Source organism: Eublepharis macularius, chromosome 5 (assembly GCF_028583425.1).
Source record: "Eublepharis macularius isolate TG4126 chromosome 5, MPM_Emac_v1.0, whole genome shotgun sequence".
Taxonomy (NCBI): Eukaryota; Metazoa; Chordata; class Lepidosauria; order Squamata; family Eublepharidae; genus Eublepharis; species Eublepharis macularius.
The window spans coordinates 27554856-27577238 of NC_072794.1; the positions used below are offsets into that span (position 1 = coordinate 27554856).

Below are 22383 nucleotides of genomic sequence, written 5' to 3' on the forward strand. Positions count from 1 at the left end.
CCCTGAGCTCAGCTGTGAGGGCATGGCTATCCCCCACCATTCTTGCTTCTGCCCAGCTCTTTTTTTCCCACTTTATCCTCTCTTCTAGTGCAAGATTTTTTTTTTAAAATCACAGATTCGCTCCATGATTGGCAGGGCTTAAAAAAGCCTCTTACAGTGACTTGGGTGGGGAGTTGTCACAACTCCAAAACACATGAAAAATCATTGATCTACGCATAGATTGCAGACCAACCTTCAATTAAAAATAACATCATAGCTAAGCAGCTCAAACTACAAATAGGAACCACTGGTCGAATCCACATTCACCCATTACCCGCATGTTTATCGGATATTTTCCGTCTGTCTCCAATCCACGATTTTTTCCTCTTCGTTCACATTCCTGCTTCCAATTCGTCTTTCTCGCGCGTCCCTCCGGTCACACGGCCGCTCGAAAACCTCTTTTTTGGGTGGGACCTTTTTTCCCCGCCCATTTTTTAAAAAATTTTTTGAGTGCACTTTTCCGTTATTTCGATCTTGCCTTATAAAGAAACATCATTGAAGATAATGATGCCTCTCTTTCCCCCACTGACAGCACTGATGGCTCTCTCCCGTTTCTTTTTTGGAAATTTGGAAGCATGTGGGAAGCTTTCGTGGGCATTTCCTATGCAGGACAGTTCAGTGCCTGAATTTTACTGAAGTTTTACTGACACTTCCTTGGAGTGTCATTATTTCGATATTTCGTAATTTCGATATTACAGTAATATAAAATAAAAAAATAAAAAACAGTTAAAAAGGAAGTTTCGCGAGTCCGTTCTGAGGATGGATTCACCCCAAAATGATTTTTCAAACTACCAGATTTGATTCAGAAACAGCATAATCAATTAATCCAATGCTATGAAGTCAAAAACAGTCTTTTGCAGACAGTCTTTTTGCAGTCTTTTGCAAGTTGAATCAGCCAATAGGAACTCTCGGAACGGCCGGAGAGACAGGAAGGGGGGTGGTTTTTAAAAAAACCATGTAAATTGCGCATTGGCCCGTTCACGGCCACCGTGAAACTCCCGTTGAAAACCTGTGACCACATATTCGGGAGAAATGCGAATGAAATGCGTCTGTTTAATGAGGTAATGTGACCGGCACTTGGGATTGCATGGGGAATGCGGGGAACATGCGACTTAGAATGAGTAATGTGGATTCGACCACTGTAAGCTGTCCCTGAGAAATGCTTGAATCCAACACCAAACGGGATAAATAGCTCTAAAAATTCCACAGTTGCTTCTTAAACTCACAAGCACATATTTGTGGTGGTACAGGAAAACAGCAAACTCCCGCAACTGTTTCTGAATTTAACATGAACTTTACCAACATTTAGGTAAATCCAGGTGCTCTGGCGTAACTGAGGTGTCAGACATTCATTCACTGACAATGACTTATGTGAACATTCTTCAACTGAAGCACAGTGATGCTGTTCCTTAAATGCTGAACATTAATTCAATCTGAATGCGACGTGCTTATTCAACTTCTGTGCAACTTACCGAGATTTGCAGCTCCCTCTGGTGGAATGTCAGAAAACTGGCCTTCGGAAGGAACACTGACTGTACGGCGCAGACGCCGCCCTTTGGTTGGCTCTGCTGACAGCTCCTGTCCTCCATCTTCAGCCACCTACAAACAGAAAGGACACAGGTGCATTATATTTGTCTTCACTCCCCAAAAATAAGTAGCTGGGAGCAATAAAAGAAGCCTTTCCTGCCACATCCTATACATTCATTCTGCTTGTTCTAACTCCAAAGCAGTACAGACAGCAGAAATCATAGGTGATATCTGAACCAATTTGCATTCTACTTTTTAATATATTTTTATTTAATTGCATTTTATTAGAAATTACATCATTTACAAAAACATCGCTGATAAGAAATTGTTATGCCCAGCACTCCCCTTGTTTCCAAGCAGCAAGAAGTTCCAGGGGCCAGCATCTAGCTAGGCTGGTTCTCTTTGAAGAAGAAAGTGCTGGAGACTTGGGTGGGTGAGTTGTAAAAACTGCTTTATTTCCAAATGAAGAAGCACAACAGGAGTCGGCAAAAATGCACTCTCACAGGGCAGACAATATATTACCACAAATCAGATGCATAGAGAAAGATTTTGCACTCGCTAGATGCTTTATACTCCTCCTGTCTGTTCCAGCAACAAAAAAACCTGTTTCTTCACATCTTCAGGCATCCAAGTCAGAGGAGGGATTGGCAGACCCTCTGCCAACCCCTTCTTCCAGCTCAAAACTCCTGCTCTGCCAGACAGGTTACTCAACATACAAAAATGCTAACAAGTGCCATATTCTTCCGCAGAAGGAAAAAGACTTTAGTGGGACCAAAGAGGTAAGATATAAAAAGTTGCTTCAGGTCACCCAGAAACTGGGATCAAAGCAACCTTGATTGGGAGGGGGGTGTTAAGAGGAGAAACACATGGAATGGAATGCAAAATGGCCAAAATAAGACTTAAAGTTTTTCCCCCAAAATGGTATTTGGCATTCCCCACATGGCAGGGACTGTGGGGAAGGAGTAGAATGACTTCCTATGGTGTTACAAGAACTATTCAACCAGTTCCCATTATACCCAGTCCACCGTAAGATCTAATTCTCCTCTAGAGGTGGAAATCACATTTTCCCACTGAGGAGATACTGTTATCCCTTTCTCCAGGAGGCGGCAGGTTCCAGGGGTAGCCATTACTTGGCTTGGTTCCCTCTGGAGAACATTGGAGGGGGTTTTATAGTTACAGAGGTTGAAGAGTTTACACTATTTGCAAGTATATAAAAAGAACAGGAGGGGGCAAACAGGCTGTCTCCCAGGCAGCCAATATACTTCCCCAAATCAGATCCCTCCCCCAAATCTGATCCCTACAGCACTCTCAAGTTACTTCAGCCAACTCACGTCAAAATCGTCCTCTGTCTGTCGCTTCCAGCAACAACAAAACTGTTTTTTGATTCAGCACCACATATCTGCTGCACACTGTACGCTGAATATGGGTCTGTATGTCTGTATGTGGGTGGGCGTATGTAATCCTGGGGCAGGGAACACTATGATGTAACAATGGGGCAGTTATCACCATGACAACCAGGTGTCCTGCCACAGGAGAGACAGGGAAACCATCTGTAAACACTTTTTTCTACATACAAACTCCTGAATTGCCCAAAAGGATATCCAGTGTATGCAATTCTATTGTGTGGAAAACACAGTGTGCCAGATACTTCCTTAGGGAAAATAAATGTATTGGGACCAAAAAAGATTGAAAAAGGATGACAAGGATGAAAAAGATTGTTTCAGGTAGTCCAGGAAAAACTGGGTATGAAGCATCAGTGGTGGAAGGGGGAAAGGGGTGGTGTTAAGAGGAAAAACCCATAGATGTGAAAATAAACCCATAGATGTGAAAATAGATCCACAGTAACCAGAACCCAAGCTCATGATAATTTTGTTGGTTGCATGCTGGGACAATATAGTAATCTGCCATCAGAGGCGCCACCTTCTAAAACAAAATTGTTCAATCCCACACAACTGAGTAACAACTACACAAAAGCAAAAACCAGTTCCCTGCAAAATATTGTTCTTAACAATACTTTATCATAGACTAGTAAAGGCATCAATTCATACAGTACCCTCATTATAACACTTTAATATTTCCAGCCATTACAATTATTCATATGCTTGCAACCTCAGAGCTGAAATAAAACCTTATTAATCATATCACTCAGATTTTAAAGAAACTGTCTGTTGTTTTAAATTTTACACTCTTCCCAATTCACCTATTTAAAGACTATCCACAGGAAAGATGAGCACCTTGTGGCCAAGTTCTCTGCTCATTGATAAGTTTTTCATTCTATAAAACACAAGACATTACACTGTATATAATCATATTGCTTACTATAGCCATTTCTCATTTCTCCTGCACTACGAGTACACAGCACCACTTCTTGCATTAGAAAATGTCACCTTCTAATGGCCCTGCTAGCTTTAAGCATGTAGAAGATACCATGCTAAAAGTAATCACTGGCCTTCATCTTCTGTCCAACTTGAAACTCTCTGCTATAATGCTCATAACTATTTATTCTTTAGGAATCAAAGTTATGTATCAGACTGCAACTGCACATTTAAAATGTGATACATAAAGAGAGGGTGGTAAATCTTGAACCCAGGACTTTCTGGCTCAAGCTCCTATCCTCATATCAGTTTGGTGTTTAGATTGGGGAGCACAAGCAGAAAAGTCGCTTAAAGAGCTGTCATAGCCATGAAAAACAGTGTCATCTCATTTCTATTCCTCTGCAGTAACCACTAAGACTGGCGGCTGAACAGATTCATATCATTTGCAAGAACAGGAGGTTGTATATGCTTTCAAGCCAGTTACCAAAAAAGCAAGGAGCAATACCCATTTGTTTTTCAGTTATATAGCCTTAGGATAACAGGCCACTGGGGTAGAGGGGGCTCTGCGCACTGGGATTTGTCCACAAACTGCTGGGGTCTGCTCTAAAGCTTGCCCCCCATTGCTGAGATATGCCCTCTGGCTTCATTTGTGGGTTCCCTTCCGTCTCCATCCTCAATCTCTGTGCCCAAACCAGAACTATTTTTCATTTAAACAGCTAGAAGTCCTAGATACCACACAAGCCTTAGGACTGAGCCTATTTACTTGAGAATTAGTGATGCCTGAAGTACCCCTTGGCTCAATTTGGCTTGGTATTTAACAAGCTTTCTTTGAAAGTCTTCAGAAAGCATGTGCCGGTTTCCTAAGAGGACCTGCCCAGATTATCATGTTGAAGTCCCCATGCTAATGACACATTATTGTATTGCTGGCTGGAAACTGCAGTTTGGTTTCTGCTGCTCTGCACCTGCCCCCTAATGCCAGCCATGAGAAAGAGCCACCTTAAAATTCAGCTAGCATCACCACCACTCTCAACCTCACATACACACACTTGGGAACAAGTGAAGGTTTTAAATCTGGATTGGGGAGGGAGGGCAGCCAATGACAATAAAAAAAAGTGACTAGTCCAGAGAAAATATTTATAACATAAGGCAGCTTCGTTTGGTCATTTGGACATGTGGATAGCAGCAATCCATGAGAATTACATCATGAATAAGTGGGAAACATCCACAGAAAGAAGTTCTGTGGATGTTTTCCACTTATTCATGAGGCATGTGTCTTTGGAAACAGCTTGTTCTGGGATCGCTTTTACAATTCCCAACCAGACAAGAATTTTCTAGATAGAAATGTTGCTGGATTAGTAGCACCAGACTAGTATTATGAGCTGGACAAATGCATGTACCAAATCATGAAATTTTCAGTTTCATCAACATAATTCTAAATAAACATGCTTAATATCAGGCAGATAGTGTCTTAATTCTAACATGGTAGGTCACAGGAACATTCCAGGTTAAATTCGGACAAATTACATGGCAGGAGTTATAAATGTAACTCCCAGTTCCAAGTGTACAAAACTAGAAAGTAGATTTCTAGAAAAGTAAGAAGTGGTGGGCTGCCAAACAAAGTGTGTAGGTATAAAAAAAAGAATGAAAGAGGTTTATGAAAAATTATACATGGATAGAAAAACTGGATAGAGAAAGCTCTCCTCCCATAATATTAGAACTTGGAGGAGGACCCAATTGAAGTTGATGGGCGATCGACTCAGGATGGACAAAAGGAAATTCTTCTTTACTCAACAAGTACTTAAATTATGGAATTCACTGCCAGTGAAAGATGTAGTGATGGCCATGAGCATAGATGTCTTTAAAAGGTGGCTAGATAAATTCATGGTCCATTAATGGCTACCCTCTATGGTGACTAAAGGAAATTTCCATATCCAGAGAAAGTAAATCCATGAGTGCGAGTGTAAGGAGGCAGCATCAGGCAAAGGCTTCTATGCTCTGTTCGTTGGCTCTCCGGGGCAACTGGTTGGCTCCCGTGTGAAAAAGGATGTTGGGCTAGATGCGCCACTGGTCTGATCCAGAAGAGATCTTCTTACATTCTCAAACACGAGGCTTCAGATCTTTTTTTTGCATTTTTTGTGTAAGTATACTTTGCAGCACTATTTAAAAATGAAGAAACCGTGCTGGCTACAGGAATGGACTCCAAACCCATAGCTGAAGGGCAGTAAGCTTGTTGGTGCCTGTAGCATCAGGACTGAATGCTAGAACAAACCTAACTAGATCAGAGCCCTTTGGGCTTTTTTCTCAGCAGGCAAGAAACACAACTTGCCAGAAAAGACAGAAGCAACTACTGCACACCAAAACTTTATTTTAACCATTAACATGTTTTTCGGTAATGAAGTACATGGCAAGCATTTGCTGGAGCATGGGGCAGGGAGAGAGAACATGAGCAACAAGTATGAATAATGTAGTCAGTACACCCCTGCTGATTAAACTTTTGTGAATAAGCCACACACTACAGTGCGTTCTCCTCCTGCACAATGGGTTTATAATTAGACTAACAGCATTTGTAACAACCCTAAGCTGTCCTCACCAGTAACACCTCGTCTCAATTGCAGAATTAGCAAACAGCTGTTGCAAACTGTCTGGTTAACCTCTCCTGATGGCCCCGAAGAGAACAACAAAACAACTCTTGAAGTACTTCTCCATTTGACAACTTACAAGCCATGCGGCCCTTCAGCCTCAGCTTCCTTTCGTCTGCCAGAACACATGCTAGTCATTCAGCTGGCCTACCTTCTTAAATACTGACTGACCCCTCCCCCCCAAAAAATTCCAAAACACAGAACCTCATTAAAAAACAAGACAATATCATCTAAGCTCACAATTTTGTGCACTACTGGGCATTAGAGATAACCCTTGTGTGGAAAAACAGACCCTGGTACAAAGATACCGAAGAGTAGAGACAATATAAGACTTGAGGCATGCAGTCACAAATTGTTAGAAACGGTGTTCCCATTGGATTGTCTTGTCCACACAAGAAAATCCAGTTACAAATGACGGATTAACTCTAAGACTCTTCACAAGCCCTACTGCCCGTTTTGAGCTCCATAAGTGCATCTTTACTGCTTGCTGTGTTTCTGAACCCTTTTACTAAATGTTAATGCTGCACAATAAGGTAAGAACTTAAGAAGAGACCTGCTGAATCAGAACAGTGATCCATTTAGTCCAAGCATTCTGTTTCCCACCATTTGTCCTGGTGGGTCAAAACACAGGGCACAGAGGCTGAGGCCTTCCCCTGATGTTGTCTCCTGGCCCTGGTAGTGAGAGGTTTACTGCTTCTGAATATGAGCTTCCTTTTAGCTGCCATAGCTCGTAGCCATTGATGGACCTGCCCTCTGCGAGTCTTTAAAGCCATCTGTGCTCGTGGCCTTCTCTATCTCCACTGGCAGAGAATTCCACAATTTAATCAACTACTGAGAAAAGTCTCTCCTGAATTGATTACTCATCCATTTTATTTTGGTACATCAAGTTCTAGTACTTTGTGAGAGGGAGAAAAAGTTCTCCCCGGGCACTTTCTCCACCCCCATGTATAATTGTATAAAACTCTATCATGTTTTCCCCATCACTTTTTTCTGCCTTCCCAGGCCCCATACCATCCACTCTTGCACAGGAGTTGTGCTGTTCTGTGAAGGCTGCATAAAAGTGCTCAGAAAACAAAGAAATAAATAAGAAGTGGTCCACTGAAAGGAGAAAACTGAGCCAGTTATGATAGTCCAGGCAAACCTGGTCTCATCAGATCTCAGAAACTAAACAGGTTCAACCTTGGTTAGTAATTGGATGGGAGACCTCCAAAGAAGCTCAGGATTGCTATGCAGTCAAGGCAATGGCAAAACACCTGTTCGTCTCTTGCCTTGAAAACCTCATCGGGGGTCGCCAGGAGTTGGCTGAGATTTGAAGGCACTCTCCACCACCAAGCATGTCCTAAGTCCAAAGGCAGGCAATGGCAAAGCACCGCTGAACATATCTCACCTTGAAAATCCTTTGCAATCGCTATAAGTCAGCTGTCACTTGATGGTACACACACACTTATGAGTGCAGTGTTCATCACCTGGCAAATGAGACTAAATACTTGGTATACAGGCAACCAAAAAACATATTTGGAAGAACCTTCTTTATTATTCTGGGGAGGGACTGGGGCTCAGTGGTACAGCATGCAGAAGGTCCCAGGTTCAATCTCCAGCCCCTCCAGCTAAAAGGATCAGGTGGTAACTCATGCAAAAGACCCATATCTGAGACCCTGGAGAACCACACTGGTTTGAGTAGACAATACTGTCAGGTCGATGGACCAACAGTCTGATTCAGTTTAAGGCAGATTCAGGCATTCATATGTATTTGAAACTGATAGATGTAACTCTAATGTTGTTTAGTCATACATATTAGACAAGCAGCGCTACAATCAAAGCTACATGTAATTGAGCAGAAAAACAAATAACTCTGTGCCAAGAAAAGCTCAGGGCTGCAACCTGAATAAATTATGCAAATCTATGCAACTTATCTTGCAAAATGTATTCTGGGTTGCTTGTAACGGAAAGGACCAAAGAACTATGTGGGCTCTAAATTTCCAGTCCTATACTGACCTCAACTTTATCCAACCATTCCTCTGGGTTTACATTTCAGAAGGCATTTTCTATATATTTTCAAGCACATTTTTACAGACTCAAGAAATAGAAACCTGATCTAAATCACAATTTCAATTTCAAACCCAATACAACTATGCTGAGTTTTTCTGTACCCACAGAATCACAGCATGGACAGAGCCCTGCCTGTTCTGTTCCCACTGATCAAGAAAACCTGATTTTATGCAAATCACTTCTTAAGACAACATTTGGAACTTCTACGGCCACCCCAAACTATGTTATCATCTCCAAGGCAGCCAAAGCTATACTCTTACGTAAATATAGTGTCTTACTTCTTATTACCTCTTTTCTCCTGCCCCCCTTTCCTCCTCTTTTCTTTTCTTCCCCTTTGCAAGTTAGATATTATTCAAAGGGTTCTCATCAAGATAACCTCCCCCTTTCCTACAAATATACTCAACTGGGCTCTTCATAAAAGCTACTTAACAAGGGACAATAGGGTATTCAAGACTACATCAGTGGCTGCTTCAGACCAATCATTTGAGGTGCATCAGTGATAACATCTAAAAAGAGTTGATGTATTTTAACTGCCTGTTAATATGAAAATCAATACAACATTAACAACAAAAGTGGAGTGGAGACTCTTAATTGCTTGTAAGGCATCAAGGGTCTCGAGCTAGGCCAGTCAGCAGCCAGGCTCCAGTGTTTTATTGCCTGTGCCAACAAAGCAGCATGTCTGCTAAAGGAATGGCAAGCTGAACTGTGCCGCTTGATAGCCCCAGCCGGACAAGCAGAAGCCCTCTATTGGCTCTGCACCTAGGCAGATACCACCAGGGACCCCAGCTTTGTATCTCGTTACCCAAATCCCCTGATGATGCAGTAGAAATCTTACGCCGCTGCCTGATATCTGTGGTCAAATTCTGAAAGCAAACCAATTGAAAATGAACCCAGACAAGCTAGAAGTGACACTAGTTGGGAAGGTGGAGATATTAAAGGACACTGCGTTCCCTGCTTTCAGTGAGGTTCACTTGATTCTTACAAACTCGGTTAGAGCCTAAGGGTTATACTGGATCCAGCATTACTTCTAGAAAAGGATGCTAATGCAGCTGCAAAAAAGTCTTCTTCAAACACAGTTTAGCTTGGGCGATGGCCCCTTACCTTGACATGGCCAATCTGGGCATCTAGATCCACACCACGGTAACATCAAGTAGACCACTGTAACATACTCTATATAGGTCTTCCTTCAAAGTCAACTCAGAGACACCAGTTAGTGCAGTACTCTGCAGCTCAAATATTATCAGGAATTAGGAGGAGCATGAATGTTACTCCCATTCTGTAGCCCCTCCATGGCTTCCCATGAGATACCAGGCCCAATTCAAAGCCCTTCAGGCCTTGGTCCCTCGTATCTACAGAACTGCCTCTCTCCCTATGCCCCCCTTCCACAACAGCTTTGCTCCTCTGGACAGTGCTTCCCGCAGGTGCCACCCTGCAAATGGGCAGAATCAATAAGTGCCCTTATTATATACACATTCTCTGTGGTGGCCACCACCTTAAGGAATGGTCTGCCTGAAGAGATCAGGAAAGCTCCCACTCTCCTGGCTTTCTGCAAACTATGCAGGGGGGGCTTTTTTACACAGATAATAGGTTTGTGGTATGTTCCTACTGGACCATACATTGTTTAATTGTCATGTCAATTTACTTATGTTGTGCTTCAGCACTGTATCAGCTCTGTATTGGACTTACTCTGTGACTTACACTGTATAATCTGCCTTGACTCTGGTAAGAAAAGCCTACTATAAATAAAGTAGGTAGGTAGATAAGTAAGTAAATTACATTTTTTTTTATATGTGCCTGCCATGCAAATAGGATTCTTAACTTTTGGGGGGGTCAATTTCCAGTATTTGCGCTGTACAGTTAGACTCTCTTTTAAGTGTATCCATTTGAGACATCTGAACATCCAACAAATTAACTAAATTCTACCAAAAAAATTCTATAGGTTACAGTTTCAGGTACAAAGAAACTCACTGCAGTATTTTCCAGGGATTTTTAAACTCTGTTATCCACACACAGGAAAGATGGTTAAAATGTTCTATATAAGGTGTTCTATAAGGTTCTGCATTAAAATGTTCTATAAGGTGCTGCATTTTAGGCTGCATTCTCATTACACACAGATCACTGGAGAAGCTCAATAAGCACGACCATTTGACCAAATCATGGGACGGATCCCAGCTCTATCCTACCACTCCACTGAGCAAAGTTTGAAGACTTCCTCTGACTTCAGCGGCTCTTCCATTGAAAGTCACAAATATGAAAAAAAGGATCCATAGTCTACAGGAAGGTTCCTTGAAGGATAATTGGATCCCCCTCCCATAGCATGTGGATGAGTCAAATTTAGCAATCTCTGAGCACATCCAGTGATTAAAACAGTCCCTTTTTATTGACTACAGTATGTTTAGACACTTGGAAGGGAGAGGGAGGCACAAAAACTTGGAGGGGTTTTGTGTACCAAGGAACAGAGAGCATCTTGGTGCTAACTGAGCCATAAGCAGTTTTTTTCCCAGCAGAAGAACCAAACCACTTTTGGAAACAGCAGCTTCTCCACTTCCACTGCCTGATTAGTTTTAGAAAGGAGTCTGAAATGCTCTATTACTCTTCTAATGCCAGCATATGCACGGACACTGTATGGCTATCAACCAAAAGTGGCAGCTGCCATCAGGACAAGAGACTCAGGAGGTGAATTTAAAAATTGCTGACGTTCAATAACAAACAGGAGGAACTGTGCCTTACGCGCGTGATACATTTAAACCAGAACTCTAGGAAATGGAAAGATTCTGAAAACTAACTTTTCACAAAGCCTTACAAAAATAAAGGCTTTTCTACTTTCTGTTATGTACGTGACAGAACTGGAACCGGTCTAAGGACTACCATGACCAAATAACTGTTCAGAAGCAGGAAATTCTTGTACATTCAGTCTCTCACCTCCTTCTCTTTGTTCAGCAGCACAAGCTGGCTATCGGTTAGAATAGAGTACTTGGTTTCCCATATTACAGTTTCAGAATCGGGGGACTGGCCACAAGACAGCCTGTGAATCGGTGGTCCTTTCACATCTAAAAAAAGGGGAGAGAAGAAAACAAGAGGGCATGGTTAAACGTTTCATCAGTTTTATTTTCATTACACTTGGCAGCTATTCAACTGCTTTATGAATTGAAAAGCAGCATTTCTCCAATTAAAGATGAGGAGTTGGGTCCTGTAGAAAGTTTCCACTAATGAAAGGTGAGCAATTTTTCCTGATTTCCACCTCCTGCTGCAGAAGTCAGACTCCACCCACTGCTGCTTGGGGTGGGGGGAATCCCCCGTTCACCAGCAACAACATTTTGGAGATGATTTAGGGCTGGAGTAGGAAAGTGAGGCAGTCCCATTCTGCTGATAAAAATTCATTTTGTCAGTGGAGATTTACAAGCCATGGTATTATGATGTGATTTATAGACAACCGAAGGACATTATTTGTCAATTAGTTTATTGTTGACCTAACCGTTATACAACTCCAGCAATACAGGACGCTAACAGCACCATCCGACCCGCAGCTGAGGTTAAGACCTAGATGTACCAAAAAGCAAACTATATCGGCACATACAAAAATCTTTCCTGAGGCCTGCTGAAGAAGTGCAAATGGGAAAGCATGTGTGTGTCTTGGTTTTGCAAACATCTTTACAAGCATACCTGCCACTTCCTCAACTTTTCTGCAGAGTGACAATTATCCTCTTTAAGAGATGCTAAATTCTAAGATACACAACAAATTTCGTATTTCCATTTCTGTTGTGCCCCAGAATTGCTTCATCTCCACAGTTCATAAAAAAAAAACAGTAAGTCAACTTAAGCACAGTTTTGCCACTAGGGGGTGGTGAATCCTCATCCAAAACAGCTCCTGTTTCTAAAACAGATCTACAGGAAAAGATAAACCAACAGAACAAAACCTTATGGGGGTCCCTTAAAAAACCCCAATCATTGACAAATAAAAAGCATAAATAGCCAAGCACCCTCAATGCTGGCCTTCCTTGCCTGCTGTGTCTCTCCAAGCCAACTGCCACTATCTAAGCCCCAGAACATTTCTGTACCAGCACCTTTCTCAGGGCCACCAAATTAACAACAGAAGAGTTTAGTGTGCATTGGAAAGGTGAGTCAGAATAAAATCAGAACATCCTCCAATCCATTCTCACTATTGCTTTGAACTCACTGTAGCCTTAGGAGAGGCATGACACAACTTCTCAGAATACTGTTTATCTTGGAGATGATAACAACATGGATCTACTGATCTGAAATGTCGTTCCTGTGAGCTAGTGGACCCTCAGGAACAGCCCACTGGGGACCTGCAGAGGAAGGAAGGAACTGGTGAAAATGGGTGCAACCTTATGTATGAGTACTGGCACCTTTTCAAATAAAAATGTACTGCTAATCACCCTACCGGTCTTATTACCCCTCCTTTTGACATCACTGGACTGGCTGCCTGTTGCATCCCCAATTAATGTCAATGTTCTAGTCCTTACTACTGTCTTCTGAGCCCCTGGGCATCTCCAGTTCCGCTTCCTCCTCATATCTGCCCAATGACTCTCCTCCCATTACTCTCTGACAATCCTGGACCGCTCACCCAGTCAAATCTCTTGTGCAAACTTCCAGCCTTCTGGATACCACTGGCATGGTATACAAGTTCAGAGCTCTGTAAATGAAAACTAGCATGCGCCTAGTGCTAGTCCTAGAAGGAATGGGGGGGAGGTCCTTCTACCTGCATTTTGCTTATCAGAACATTACTATTCACAATTGTCATTTACGTCACAACTGCAGGAATATCCTGGTTAGCTGCTACATTGCTTGCTATGTGTATAGCATTTTTGCTGCTCACCCTGGCTAATGTAAATGTTATGCTTCCTTGTACTGATGTGTCTTGAGATAGGATAACAGGCTTGCCACTTGGATCTTTTCCTTTTATTATCCTCACAAATTAAGAATAGAATTGCTTCCCACTGAAATCGCAATTCTACAGGTGGGTGGGAGATTAACCAACCATTACATGGGCAATAATGCATACTATATCTCACTCATATAGACAAATCATAGGAATAGAAGCATCATATTTAGAGGTAGAAGTATTTTTCCCAGATCATGAAGCCATTTATTCTGTGTGATATAATTAAAATTAAAAACTCAAAAGTTGATCTGCAAGTCTATCCTTGGAGGATTTAAGTTAATATGTTCATTGTCCCTACGTTTTGAGCATTATCTCAAACCTCTGTTTGCTTCAACTTTCAATGCTCAATTAAGAGCAGATTTACCACTGTTACAGCATCACTTGATTTATAGCACACTTGAAGCCACCAGGTTATAGCTGGGAAATCATGACACGGATTAGTTGGATCTATCAAGTATCAGGGGAGGTCCCCTTTCTCTCCATTAGATGGCGGCTTAACCTTCCCCTTTTAAACAGCAATTTCTTTCTGAAAATCTCAACTCTTGTAAGAGAGTACATTTATGGGTTTTTTAAAATTGCTAAACGGAGTCGTGAACAAGCCTGTGCAAAATGTCTTTGTAAGAAACCGAGGGTGCTCATTGTAAGGGTGTGCATGTATGCCATTTGTCTTGTGACAGCTGATCTATTTGCCCACTTCTTCTGAGAATAGACAAAGAATAACCCAGGCTTTCATCTCATTAACCCTGTCATTGTACCAAAGCCTTTTTCCCCCGTGAAACCAGTTCTCTTCATTTTTTACTTAAAAAAAAAAAAGGAAGCTAAAAACTTTACTTCCCCATACCATCTATTAATGTACAGAAACCAAGTATTTCTGTATGAGGAAGCACTCCAAAGACATTCAGAAGTGACTACTACTATAAACACAACAATTAAGAAAGCCAATGTTAACTTCCAAAAGTATGTTGAAAGTTAAAACTCAAAAAACTTAAAGAATAGTTTGCACATTAACTGATGATACTCTCACAGACAAATGTGCTCTGCCTTTGCCAAATTTACATTCTGAAACACTAGGTTCAGTATTAGATACTAAAAATAAATGCCTACAAGAATTCACTTTTTTAAAAAAAATCCTTTTAATTGTGTGTTTTTTTCTTTTGCTCATTCCATGTGAATTCTCTCGCCTTTCCAACGGAAGTAGCATTAAATCTGGGAAGACATCTCCTCTAGAACAAAAAGAGCCTATTTATCAATTGGATTTCTCATGACATTTGTAGAATGAAGGGAGAATCCAAGACAAATATGTAATACACAAGAGACACAGAAAGTAGGTACTAAGGCAGAACAATCAAGTAGTTCAGTTACAGAACCTTCTATGGACATATCAAAAATAACATCTAAAGTATTGTCAACAAGCACCTTTGTTCACCCACCCATTTGCTCAGAATCTGATATAAATACAAAGAAAGAATAAGCGTAACTAAATCTCAAATTGCTGCATTGATTCAAAAATTGGTTTATAATCCCAGCAGTGAGCTGAACAAATGGTAATGAGAATACACACACACACACACAAAGGTATATTAGATCAAACTCAAACCACAGAGTAAGAATACTACTAAAATGCATGGTCCATTTTTTTTTAGAAATAAAAACTTATATCAGGAAAACACTGGAACATGGTTGCTAGATAAGAAATCTAAACCAGTGGAGCGAGCTTTGGTTTCAAAGCACAAGAGACACTTTGCTTCTAGAAAATACACAAGACCCTCCTAGGTTTTCACTGTGAAACTGATCACATGAAAGAATCACATGATAAACTGTGGGAAAGATTTTGGAAGCTCCATTGATTTTGACGTTTAAAACTTGTTACAGAGATATAGCAATAACTTCATTGTACTTAATCAAGAGCTAATGTATGTGATGGGATTATCACACCCCCAAAATTAAAGATCATGCATAGACAAACTCACCTATGATGAAAATACCTAATAAGAACTATTCCCCCCCTCTCAATTTGTGCTGCGGTTATTTAGCAGAAAAGAAATTCTGTAATACATGCAATATATTATTAAGAGGATTACAGAAGTAATTGATTATTAATCATTAATATTTTTGTCATGCAGAAGTCAGATCATGCAATTACGCCTCTTACCCTATATACCCTGGAAGCCACTTCGCTCAAAAGGGAAACATCTTCTAGAGATCCCTGGCCCCAAGGAGATCCAACTTGCCTCGATCAGGGCCCAGGCCTTCTCGGCCCCAGCCCCAACCTTGTAGGACTGTGAAATCTGCTGTCTATTTAAATTTTGCTGCCAGTTTTAAATTGCTTTTAGCTATATGTTATTTATTGTATATTGTATTGTGGTTTAATCGGGTTGTGATCCGCTCTGAGCCTGAATTGCAGGGAAAGTGTACTATAAATCCAATAAATAAACAAACAAATAAATAGGCTGTCCTGTCAAGACTGGCCAGTTTTGTTATGGTGAAAGATAAGCGGTCAAGGATGTAAACTTTTTCTCAACATTAAATATCATTTATTAATTACTGGAATAATAAGTTAATGAATATGATCCATGCATTTACCTTATTATGAAAAGACTGTGGTACATTTATTGTGATAAATATTTACATATTTCTACAGTGGAAATACAATGTAGTAGTATTTAGCATGTATATGTCAATAAACTAGAGACTTTTATTTTATTTATTGAAAGTAAATAGTATTACAAATTTTCCAAAAAGAATCTCCTTCCACAGTAACAAAAAAGGGGAGGCACATAATACATTAATCAATGCAAGCCATATAACTGCAAAAATTCCAGCCAAATGTTCTTATGTTTCTTGTACACATCTCTTAGCTATAGAAGAGTGTATAACGTTTCCCAGAACAGATATTTATCTGTATCTATGTGTGTGTATATAATTTTTAAATGAAAAAATGGCATTGTGGGTTCTGAGCAAAGTCCATCTAATAACTAAAGTGATGGCTAAACTTACTTCAATGATTAGAGAAAAGACACTAAGTTCGTTTATTGCTGATTGGAAACCTCTTATAGACTTTGCATGAAATAGATAACGATGATTTGATGATTTGTGGGTTTAACGAATAAGGAACTTGGACAATAGAAAAACAGCTTTTTTTGTAAACATGGACTAAGAAGAAATTTCATAATTATACATATGTCAAAGAGAAAATCGGAAGCCTCTTTTTAGTTTAGTTTATACAGTTTTTCTTTCTTTGTTTTGTTATTTCTCTGTTATTTGTTATACTTTCTTTTATGAAAACTTTAATTTAAAAAATGACTAAATTCTAGTCCCATCAGTAGATAGTCACAGGCCTTTGAATGATAAAACAAGCAAGCCTTGACAGTAATTAGCATCTCCTGATGTCCACCCCCCATTAGATATACTTCCACTGAATGTGGAAGTTATCACTTAATTCTCAAAACTACTGATCGATCTATTGCCCATGTATTTGTCTAGTCAGTTTCTTAAGCCATACCAATCAATAAATTCAGTATTTAAATACAGTGCCATTGCAAAGAATAAAGCAGCACAGAACTATTTTATGATCACACCCTCAACTCCACACACACACACACACACACACACACACACACACACACACAGAGAGAGAGAGAGCAACAAGTATCCAGAAAACAGGCCTAACTCAGATTAATTTTGACAGGAACACAACATTTTTGCTCGTGTGAACATAATTTGGATTTATAAAAAGTTTGTATGAAATCTTGTAGTACTTTGTACAGGGGGTGGAGTACACAGGATAAAATCTTTGTGTTATTTTTAGCACCGTTATCAAACAACTATCAGACACATACGCACTGAACTTCCTTTACTCCTCTCCTATCGCCACCATACGCAATGATAACAGACAGCAAAGAGAACACTAAAAAAAAAAAGAAGACTCGCATACTCAACATCTTCAACCAGCTGGAAACCAAGAAACAACTGTTTTGAGGCGAACAGTGCTATAAAGTTGGCAACGCTGACAAAACTATTTTGAACTCTCCATTTTACAATATAAGAAGGATTGGAATTTATAGTTGATATTCTCTAGTTTCATAGCTCATCTAAATTACATTCCGACAGTAAAACATTTATAGCTCAAACTATATATATATATCGATTGTTCCAATGCCACATCTAAGAATGGTCTCACCAAAAGAAAAAATTCCATTGAGAAGATTCAGTGAGGGAAGATAGTTGAACTAGAAGTGTTTTATACAAGTGAGATGGCCTATATGGTGGGAGTATGTATGGAAACCGAATGTGTAGATGCTGAAATATCTGGTCGGTGTCTCATAAACCAGAACAATGAGAACCTCTCTGAACTGGATATTAGGAATCAACTTGGTTACCAGGATTTTTGAAAAAGAAAGCAAGCTATCTACAAGAAACTCTCTAGCCTCATGCATGCTACAGGCCTTAACAACAGGTCCTCCAGCAATATTGTCAACCTTTTGCACCAGCTCAGCAGAGGAATCTCTACTTTTCCCAGGACTATCCTTCTGCCCCCCCCCAATTTATAACAACACAACAACAACAACAACAGTTCATTTTTATACTGCTCTTCTGGATAAATTAGTGCCCACTCAAGAGTGGTGAACAAAGTCAGTGTTATTATCCCCACAATGCAGTTGGGGAGCTGGGGCTGAGAGCAGTGGCTTACCCAAGGCCACCTGATGAGTTCACTGCAGCAGTGAGATTCGAATCAGTGAAGTGCTGCATCGCAGCCCAGCTACTTAACCACTACACTACACCAGCTCTCTACACAGAAAAAACAGTTCTGTGGTGCTTTGGAGGCCATTTTTTCACCGTCTGCATCTGAAGGATCAAGCCTCAGAACAACACTTGGATGGACAGGTAACATCTTCATAGTACAATTCACACCCTATTGCTGACCAACTGCCATCTCTCCAATCCTCTGACAGGCAATGCATTGACCACCAATTGCCACCCTCTCAATTCTACAGGAGGAAAGATTCTACATGGATCCCCACCCAATGGTCATAATGCCACATTAAATCTGTACATAGAATGTTTTTGCTGCCGAGCCCAAACTGATGTAATTAAAGAACATCCTCTCCCACAACACAGCTTCACCCTCACTAAAAGAAATGCTATAAACAGCCCAGATACAATCCAGTCATCATGATTAAAGAAGCAGACAAAGGAGGAGCAGTTGTCATCATGGAAAAATTGGACTACATTCTGGAGGCCGAAAGACATCTCTCCAACACTATTTTCTACAAACCCCTCTCAGGAATACCAAAGAGAACTAAATGGAATTTTAAAAGGAATTACCCACACATATACAGGAACGAATCTATATGGATGCACCACAGGAACCTCAACCGGCTCCTCCTATCTTCTGCCCAAAACACACAAGCCTGCCAACTCAGGATGTCTTATTGTCTTGGGCACAGGGACCATCACTGTTGGGGTGTCTGGGTATATGGACTCCACTATCAGACCCCATGCCATCAATGCCCCCAGTTATGTGCCAGACACCAAGACTTCCTGAGAAAAGTACAATCTGTTTACAATCTTCCAGGTAATGCTATTTTGACCACCATGGATGTTGACTCTCTATACACAAACATCCCACACAAAGATGGACTGCAAGTTGTTAGGAACACAACCTCTTACAAGACCACAGCTGACCTTGCCACCAAGCTCTGCCAGTTTGTCCTCAATCACAACTGCTACAGATATGGTATTCCTTCAGAGCAGCAGCATACCACGGTCACTTGCATTTTCATGGCTGCCTTGGAACAGCACTCTCTCAGCTCACACCCACTAACACTCCTCACATACTTGCAATTCACTGATGACACTTTTATCATCTGGACACATGGGAAAGAAGAACTGGAGGAATTCGAGCAGGTCTTCAGCAACTTCCACTCCACCAAAAAGAGTCCAGTAGCACCTTTAAGACTAACCAATTCATCACCCTGACATGGATCAATCCACACAGAAAGTAAATTTTACTACAAATACATGATGGAAGTTTAAGAACCGCCTTACACAGGAAGCCTACTGATTGGCAAACTTATCTACAAGATTCCAGTCACCATTCTAAACACACCAAACAATCCATCGTCTACAGCCAAGCTCTGCATTACACCCGCATCTGTTCTGTTCCAGTCCCTCTGACAGAGATTCTTACCTGCAGAATCTACAACAGACATTTTTGGAATTCCAATACCCACCTGATGTAATAAAGAAACAGCTCTATAAAGCCAGAATGATCTTGAATGTCCATGACCCTGCTTTATCTCTCAGGAGAACCACGGAGCCGCAAACATCTGGCAGAAAGTCACATGATGCCTAATTAATGTGACAGGGAAAAGAAACCAAGAGGTACAACCTCACTGGTGGGGGCTCTAAGCTGCAGGGGCGTGCTAAGCAATGGGGGGGGGCTATAGGCAAGGGGAAGGGGTGGTCAGACCAGACTGGGAGGGGAAGAGAACACTTTCCTGGGGGGAAAGAGCCTCTGACTATTCCTGGGCTAAAAAGGAATCTTCTCCATCACAGAGTAACCTTGTCTTAGGGTTCTGCGGCTCCTCCCAGCATGCATCAAAGACAGGAAGGAGGTGTGGCACATTTGCACTCAATGTACTAGCAGCTGGTCTTCCAAAAGGTAACAGCAAGTGACCCCTTTATAGGGGGGCTCCTATCACAGCTGAGTTTCCTGACCCTTGGGTTGTAGACTCCTTGCTGTAATGCAACTGGAGGGAGGGAAGGGCCATTTTAAGGGTTCTTCCCCAGGAGAAAGAGCACATGGTCCCCCCAAAACTTCTCCTCTGCTCTCATAGGTGGCACGTCTCCCACAAGTGGCCATGTAGTAGTTCAAGAGGAGGAGGTGGAATGGGTAGAAAACAAGACATCATATTCCTGCAGTTCAGAAATGTTCCGAGGGTCACAAGAAGCCAGGTCAAAGCGGGGGAAAGGCCAGACTGAAAGGCCATAGAAAGGCCAGATTGTAAGAAACTGACTTCTAGACGCATTTTGAGTAAAAAGCGGGCAGGAAATTGAAAATTTTGGCTTTACATGTATACATCTTTACCAAAATTTACAGAAATCGGTATAAAAGAGAGTACCTCATAAAAGACTAACTTCCAATAACAACACTTCTATTCAGTTCTTGAAGAAGGTATAAATAGCCTAGCCCAACAACAATAGTGTCCCAAGGACAAGAGAAACATATATCATGTTTATGTCAAGACTTCTTGTCTTACATTTTCATTCCTTCGGGACCTGACAAGTACAATCTCATTTCTCGCAAGCAAGCCAGCGCTGGAAGCAATAGCATTCTTTGTATCAAAGAAGAAGCGCACAAACTTCCTGTTATTGGAAGTGTAGGAAAATGGTTGTGACCCTACAAGCACAAATGGGACTTGCCTTTTGATTTTTTTTAAAAAAAATCTATATTGCCTTTCTTTGTGAGGTACAACTATGCACACAAGGGAACCCTGTACCTGAGTGAGATGTACAGATCATCAGATCAAATGGAAGAAGAGTTCAGGAAGGTTGATTTTGCTGTCAAGAGGTCAAGAGTATAAAGTTAATCAAGCAGACCCTGATCACAGCTAAGAACAGATGCTTATGAATGCTGTTGGCCAAAAGAAAAGAAAACAGCTGAAGAAGCACTGACTTCACCAATGCAAACTCTGCATTGAGCAAACGGGCCCTAATGTACAATAAAAGGGCTTAAATTGCCGCGACACTAGATCATTGTTTGGAGCAGATTTAGATGATCTCATGCACAGTGAATCAACCACTGGAAGAAAGATCCGTGATGCGAAGGATGATGCAGAATTTCTAGCCATTTTGCAGACATTACGTCTTTTTTCTGATGGGACTCCAATTCTTTTACTGAACAGTGAGGACTCAGTAACTAGCTATTCAGTTCTGCTTCTGAATACAGAAAGTTTAGGGCAAGAACTATGAGAGAACTATGTCAAAAGAAGGCCACTGCTCATTACAAAAAAACAATGAAATTATGCTTCATGACAACATGTAAAAGAATAATGTTTTGACCTTTGATTCATTGCATACAGTTAAAAGGAAGACAAGGGATACTGAAAGTTTTCACGAATATAATGCAAACACTTTTTGACAGATGACAGGTGAGAATCGACGAGGTATGGCAGCACCAGTTATTACCTATACCCATCCTAACAGGAAAAAGGGAGTGAAGAATTGAATTCCAGACATAAAACTGGATTATTAGAACTACTGGCTTTAGGAGTTGATTTTCCCTCAGCTTTCTCATACGGACCTTCGCAATGAGGCAAACAATCAACAGGCAGGAGATCGTGCATGCACTTGGAAAACAATAAGGAGTAGCAAACCTTAGGGAACTGGTCTGATGTACATATTTTCTGCAATTCATGCAGGTGCAATGTTCAGTTACACTGATGCAGTCTTTGATATTTGCAATGATGTACTGATTAAGACAAGTATTAGGATGAAGCATATATGAGGCAAAAGTGGTATCAAGAAGCTGGTGGAAAGCAGAACTATCTTATTACTTGTGTACTGTAAAAAAAATTAACAAGCAAAGAGAGAGGGCAGAAAATGGACAGAGGTGTCTGTGGATGGGGTGAAACCAAAAAGGGAGGCAAGATGTTGCACAGGAGAGGCCAATTGTAGAGGCCAAAGAAAAGCTGAAACAGGAAAAAGAACCTGGGGATGCTCCTTGTCCACCCCACCCTGTTACTACCCTTCTTAATAGCAATGTTTCCTAACATATTCTCCACCTTTTAGCAGTCAAACACACTCTTTTGGTTCTCATGTATTATTCTTGGCTGCACGGCTACTTTTGGGGTTTTCTTTGCTCCATTTTTTAAACTTGAGTTGTTTTCATATGTCTTAACCACCG

The 22383-nt window shown here is 41.0% G+C and overlaps 1 protein-coding gene across 5 annotated transcripts in view; it reads right to left on the reverse strand.

The window, feature by feature from the left end:
* RASAL2 (RAS protein activator like 2) overlaps nt 1-22383 on the reverse strand; it is a 271541-nt gene that overhangs the window by 132960 nt on the left and 116198 nt on the right. For all 5 annotated transcript variants that reach the window (XM_054980121.1, XM_054980117.1, XM_054980119.1 and 2 more), the window contains exons 2-3: nt 11492-11619; nt 1512-1638 (exon numbers count right to left, since the gene is read on the reverse strand). In XM_054980121.1, coding sequence (XP_054836096.1) covers nt 1512-1638; nt 11492-11619 — 255 coding nt within the window. The remainder of the gene's footprint in view (nt 1-1511; nt 1639-11491; nt 11620-22383) is intronic.